The sequence below is a fragment of the Cherax quadricarinatus genome, chromosome 81 (genome assembly GCF_038502225.1).
Source record: "Cherax quadricarinatus isolate ZL_2023a chromosome 81, ASM3850222v1, whole genome shotgun sequence".
Taxonomy (NCBI): domain Eukaryota; kingdom Metazoa; phylum Arthropoda; class Malacostraca; order Decapoda; family Parastacidae; genus Cherax; species Cherax quadricarinatus.
In genome coordinates, this window is record NC_091372.1 from 12,436,989 (window position 1) to 12,443,278 (window position 6,290).

Below are 6,290 nucleotides of genomic sequence, written 5' to 3' on the forward strand. Positions count from 1 at the left end.
ATTCATAGATAAGAAATTTCACATCATATCAGCATCAATTCATGATTATTTTCAAACGTACTTTTATTTTGATACAGTCTTTACACATACAACACTCACACATGCACGCACACATACAACACTCACATGCACACACACATACAACACACACACATGCACGCTCACTCCTACTAACTCCCAGTCAGCTAGCCACTCCTTTGTACAACTGGCTAACCCCCTCTCTCTCTCTCTCTCTCTCTCTCTCCATTTTATGTAAATTATGCACTTTTATAACATCCCTGCAATTTTGTGGCCTATCCACATCTTACATCCCTACAATCTGAGTCTATTCATATCTTACAGTAGCCCTTAAATTTGAAGGCTTATCCATATCTTGCAGCATAAAAATGAGGAAATATGTTCTCTTGTGGAAGCAGCAAAGGGAAGGATAATGCCACAACTGTGATGAAAAGTGGTAGTTCTTGACTGTGTAAGTGTTGATAATAACTGTTAAAACAGTAGGGGAAGGGAAGTTATGCTTCAGTGAAAGCACAAGATAATTGGACAATGAAGCATGTACCAATAAGAGCCTTTTTATTAAACAATGCCCTATTTACCATCTAATACAAAGGCTACTAGCTAGCTGGCTACTCCCCATTCACTACCTAATTAATGAAAAAGTGAAACTAAGTTAAGAACCTGTGTAATACAAGTACTTGTAGTTGTGACTCGAGGACAGCGAGGAAGATCAAGTTTAAAGTTGTTCTTTTCAGAAATACTCAATCATAAAACGAAGTTCATCACAACACTATCTGGCAGCTACCTCTGAGTCTTGCCTGGGGAAAACCAAGCTGTAAAAAAATACTAGACATGTATAAAAATGGCTGTAGGCCAACCATTTACCACTCTAGCTGACTTAAACAACTGCTAAGTATCATAATATTATAATTTACTAATTTTTTGATTCAGTGTATGATGGGGGGGATGGGGTTAGAAGTGGAGGCCCCAAAATCATTTTCCTATGAGTTCCTAACAATGGTTAATTCTGGTTAGAATCAAATATCTATGAAAAATATTCTAATCATAAAGCCACATTCCACAAATAGCTATTTAAAAATTTCTCTCAGCCAATACTACTCTAAGCTCACAATAATTACCCACAGTCGTTAAAGCTAACTCAATATCTATCAATGATGAATTAGGAACCTTTTCATTGCCTATATGTTTAATCAAGTAAAATTTACCATTTACATTGTAAAACCGACATTAAATCGTTACATTTTCTGCCTAGCATATCGCATAAAATTTGTAAATTACACTACCCTACTTAAAAAGCTTTGTGCGTGTGTGTGATATTTCTTATTTACAGCTTAATGTACATGCATTATGGCAGCCTGACAAAAAAAAAATGGTGAAAATTGACTACTGTACTTGCAAACACTTCAACAATACAAAGGTCACAAGGACTGCATATTGCATATGTTTACAAAGACTGCACATTAAATTTGCTCAAAAGGACTTCGGACTGAATTTGTTCAAAATAACTGCATATTGAATTTGCTCCGTTTAATTTTCAACAACTTAGTCTCAAGTTAATGTTCATTCTCTCACAGTTGCAAGGTCAAATAATGACTGATTATTCAATGGCAAGGAAGATTATCCTGCCCTTGTTCAAAATAATTCCTCTAATTTTTTTTCACTGTTCATTTGCAAGTCTTTTTTAAACAAAAAGTGATAGATAACTAACAAAATACAAAGCTTTGATAATATTCACTGGCATTCCTGCCATAAAATGTCTAATACAAAGCTTATCCACTTTATTCCAGCTGGGGATCATCTTCTTCAGGGGTTTCTTCTTCTGGCGGTCGAGTCCATTTGATTAAAGTCTCCGGTGAGCGGAAGAGGAAGACTAACTTAGCAAAGAGGTCTTCTTCAAGCTCAAGTTCACTACTCTCTCGCACTAAGTAAATGTCAAGGCAGAGCTGAGGATGGAAAAAATATACAAGACAAATGTCAAGAAAATGGTCAAACTTGTTAACATAAAAGTATTTCAACCTTTTAAGTAAGGCTGTATCTTTAGGCATCTGATAATTTTGAGAGTATCGGTATTCGCCTATAACCGAGTAATGGTATCAACCAAAAATATATGGTATCCGCTCCTCCCTACGTTTAAGTAATTCTAACCAAAATTTTTTTAAATTGTGACAATCCTACATGGAACTAATGTACAGCATATATATATGTACAGTGTACATGCTTTTTTAATACGTTGGCTATTTCCCACCTGTATTTGGTAATAGAGTTGTGGATGAGTGGAACAAACTCCCAAGTACCGTTATAGAGGCCAGAACGTTGTGTAGCTTTAAAAATAGGTTGGATAAATACATGAGTAGATGTGGGTGGGTGTGAGTTAGACCTGATAGCTTGTGCTAACAGGTCGGTTGCCGTGTTCCTCCCTTAAGTCAATGTGACCTAACCTGACTAGGTTGGGTGCATTGGCTTAAGCCGGTAGGGACTTGGACCTACCTCGCATGGGCCAGTAGGCCTTCTGCAGTGTTCCTTCGTTCTTATGTTCTTATGTTCTTATATCAGAACTCAAATGACTGTAAACATCTCAACATCCCTGTTCTTTATTTTGGTAAGGATAACTTATAATTTTTAAAGCATTAGACAATGAAAAGACTAAATATCTATAAATTAAACTATTATTACACAAGTAATTCTATTTATATAAAACTATAAATGTACTCAGGTTTTCATGTATTTTCCACCATCAGAAGAGTACATGAATTCCTAAATCATGTGTAATAAACTTTAAACCCTGATAAAAAGGAATGCATTTATTTGTTCATTACTATTATCATGATATCCAGCTGTAAATCCTTTAGGCACTAATCACAAGACTGTACCAACCTGTCACTTGTTACAGAGCAATGATATAGCTAGTTTATGATTCTAAGCATCAGTCCTGAATTTGAATAAGTTTATTATGTTCCCTTAGCTAATGGTAAGAAATATTCACATTGTCAAATGAATGGATTATTACTGTCATGCAGTGTTAAGCTTTAATGAGGGCAAATAAGACTAAATTAGTACTATCACATATACAGGAGGGCCTAGTGTATACAGCATCCTCTTCTCAGTTTTCCACCTTTTCGTTGGCTTACAATTAAGCCATTATGTTTGATGCTTTTACCACTTTTCTGCCATTTCCACACGACAGTTTCATAAAGGAATGGCGACCAGTGCTAAATTTTAAGGCAAGTATTGTATGTACTGTGTATTTATTTTACTTTCTCTGCTTTTTTTTATGCCTAACTGTATTGAGCATTTAACATATGAGAGTATAAACATGTTATCTGGCATTACACACATTCAATAATGAAAAAGAGGCTCTTTTTCCACCTGCCAGCGATTTTTGTTTATCGTATGAGGTTGGGAGCCTAAAAGACATACAAACAGGACCCTCCTGTATTACTATTCCATCATCCTATCATAACTTATCTTCAGAATCTTAACTGCACTCACCTGCAAAATACGGTCAACATTGGGTAAATCATCGAACATTATTTTCATGGCAGATCCAGCGAAGTATCCACGCAGCATCTTTCCAGCCACCAGCACTAGTGTAGTGTACATCCCCACAATCCTGTAACAAAAATATAACAGTAAAAGACTTGTCAACAAGTGGTCAAGACACACTTTAAAAACTTTTATTTATACTGTTTCTCTCTAAGTCAAGTTGTGTAAAGTCACTGACTTAATGAAGCTTTACTTCCCATGCTTTATGTTTTGCAGTCCAACCATGATAATTTACTACAAATTTACATAAAATATTTAATAGCTTAATTCTTTTTTCCAAGAACAGTTAATGGATTTTGCCATATTGCTCCCTTATCCACTGTCATATGCCTTTTCTAAATCCATAAATGCAATGAAAACTTCCTTACCCTTACCTAAATATTCTTTATCTTATGCTTCAATGTGAACACCTGGTCTACACATCCCCTACCCTTCCTAACACCTCCATGTACATCTGTAATCTTGCTTTCCATCTTACCCTTAATTCTTTCAATAATAATTACAATACATTTTATCTGGTATACTCAACAAGCTTATTTCCCTGTAATTCTTACACTCTCTTTTAATCCCCCTTTCCTTTATACAAATGAACTATGCATACACACTGCCAATTCCTAGGTACCTTTCCCTCTTTCATATATTTATTGAATAAAAGTACCAGCCACTCTAAAATCTAATGTTAACAATACTGTCTTGACCTCATCAATCCCAACTGCTATACTCTTATTTTACCCACTACCTCACACACTTCCAGCGCTCTCACATTTGGCTCTTCCTCACTTCTGAAAGATGTTAAAGCTCCCTGGCCTATGCACAAAACTGCTGCCTCCCTTTCTTCATAAAGATTTAACAGCTTCTCAAAATATTCCCTCCATCTTCCCAAAACCTCAACTGTCCATCTACTAGCTCCTCTCTTGTTTTTAACTGTTAAGTCCATTCATTCTCTAGGTTTTCTCAACCTATTTTCATAAATTTTCATCTCATTCTCCTTTTACACTCCCTCAACCTCTTTTACTCGCCATATACTCCACCCTTACATTACTTTTGGTTTTTAAAAACCTCTCGTGTGATAACTTTTCAATGAACTAATGAACCTCAACAAAGGCAACCAGTTTTATTTAATATGCATCCTGAAAATTATATTACTGCCCATTAAAGTCTGATACACTAATCCCAATATTTTACTCCTTTCATATTCCATACTTAATAAAATCAAATTTATAACTACATAAACATGAAGAGGTATAGGATGACGTTTCGGTCCGACTTGAACCACTTACAAGTCACACTTGTAAATGGTCTAAGTCGGACTGAAATGTCTTTTATGTGTAGGGAATTTGTATATTGTTCCAGTCATAGTATTGTGCCCTTTTGTTCTTTACCTAATTTGATGTTAGTATGTACTGTGTATATAATCTAATAAGAGCTATGTACATATTCATACACAAAGTATAAAAGTTAGAAATTTACCCGCCGCCTGAAATAAAACTGAGACCCTTGGGGAATGCTTTGTCACTGAATGTGTATACAGTGAGAAAGTGGCACTGACGCCCACCAGGCATCCAGTCATAGTAACCGTTGGTACAATCTTCCTCTACCTCCCACCACTGCTGTCTTGATGACAGATTCTTGAACCCGGCAGATTGCAGAGTGAACTTCAGGTCTACAAAGCCTCTCTTCTTTTCTGCACATGTAAAATTAATTTTATTAGATAGAGAGCATATCATGCTTAATATAGTCATGTTCATGGGGAGGTGCAAAAACTCACTGAGGTCATACAGCATGTGGGGGATATGAGGAAATCTGGGTTGATCCAAGAAACAGGGTCAACTTAATTCCATGGAGCAAGAACAATTACCAGCATCATGGCTCTTTCCATGAAGGAACACTATATATGATAAAGAACAGGATCTTAACCTTCAAACTGCGGGGTGCCCAGGAAAAAAAATCCTATTTGTGGAAGATTTAGGATTTTTTTTTTATCTTATAGAATGAAATTTTATTTTTGTAAATCAATGAAGACTAAAATGAGTGGACTCTGATAAAAACTTAATTTTATGGTGTATTGAAGTAAGATAAAAACAATCACTTTATTGGCCACAATGACAACTTTGGTGAACAGAGATGCGATTGTTTTTCCATGATGATGAATAATTGTAACTTGTGCATCTGGTTTGTGGTTTGACAATTAAGTGACTTAGCAGATTCTGTTCTACATTTCCAAAGTCAGTTAAATTGAGGGTCTACATATCAGTTTCACTGTTTTCTCTATATGATTGTTCACCTTTCATAAGTTCCCTAAGGTTAAAAAAAAGAAAAAAAACTCCAGGTAAATACCAGGAGAAAAATAAACAAGGGGTTCACTATTAAATTTAACTTTTCACAGGTGCCATTGTTTCTAAAGCTTAACTGTGAGAAGTCTTCTGACCTCTTACACTTGTAGTATAACCTCTGAGTGCCTGGCACTGGTGAGATTTATTCAAGCAACTGGATTTACCCTTCCATTTAGATCAAACTTGATTACCTCCCATTTTCGCCTAAAGGCTAAGTGCTACCTCATGAATACACTATCTATACATATTTGTTTTATTAACACACTGGCCGATTCCCACAATGGCAGGGTGGCCAGAAAAAGAAACTTTCACCATCATTCACTCCAACACTGTCTTGCCAGAATGTGAGTAGTCACGAAAGCGCTTGGAATTTCACTACTCTTTCACAGTGGGTTT

At 35.9% G+C, this 6,290-nt stretch overlaps 1 protein-coding gene across 22 annotated transcripts in view; it reads right to left on the reverse strand.

The window, feature by feature from the left end:
* Positions 1–1,705: 1,705 nt before the first annotated feature.
* The window catches only part of Piezo (piezo type mechanosensitive ion channel component), a 139,549-nt gene continuing 134,964 nt past the window's right edge, over positions 1,706–6,290 (reverse strand). For all 22 annotated transcript variants that reach the window (XM_070102432.1, XM_070102435.1, XM_070102449.1 and 19 more), the window contains 3 exons: positions 5,032–5,245; positions 3,508–3,628; positions 1,706–1,961 (listed from right to left, as the gene is read on the reverse strand). In XM_070102432.1, coding sequence (XP_069958533.1) covers positions 1,797–1,961; positions 3,508–3,628; positions 5,032–5,245 — 500 coding nt within the window. In that variant the 3' untranslated portion in view covers positions 1,706–1,796. The remainder of the gene's footprint in view (positions 1,962–3,507; positions 3,629–5,031; positions 5,246–6,290) is intronic.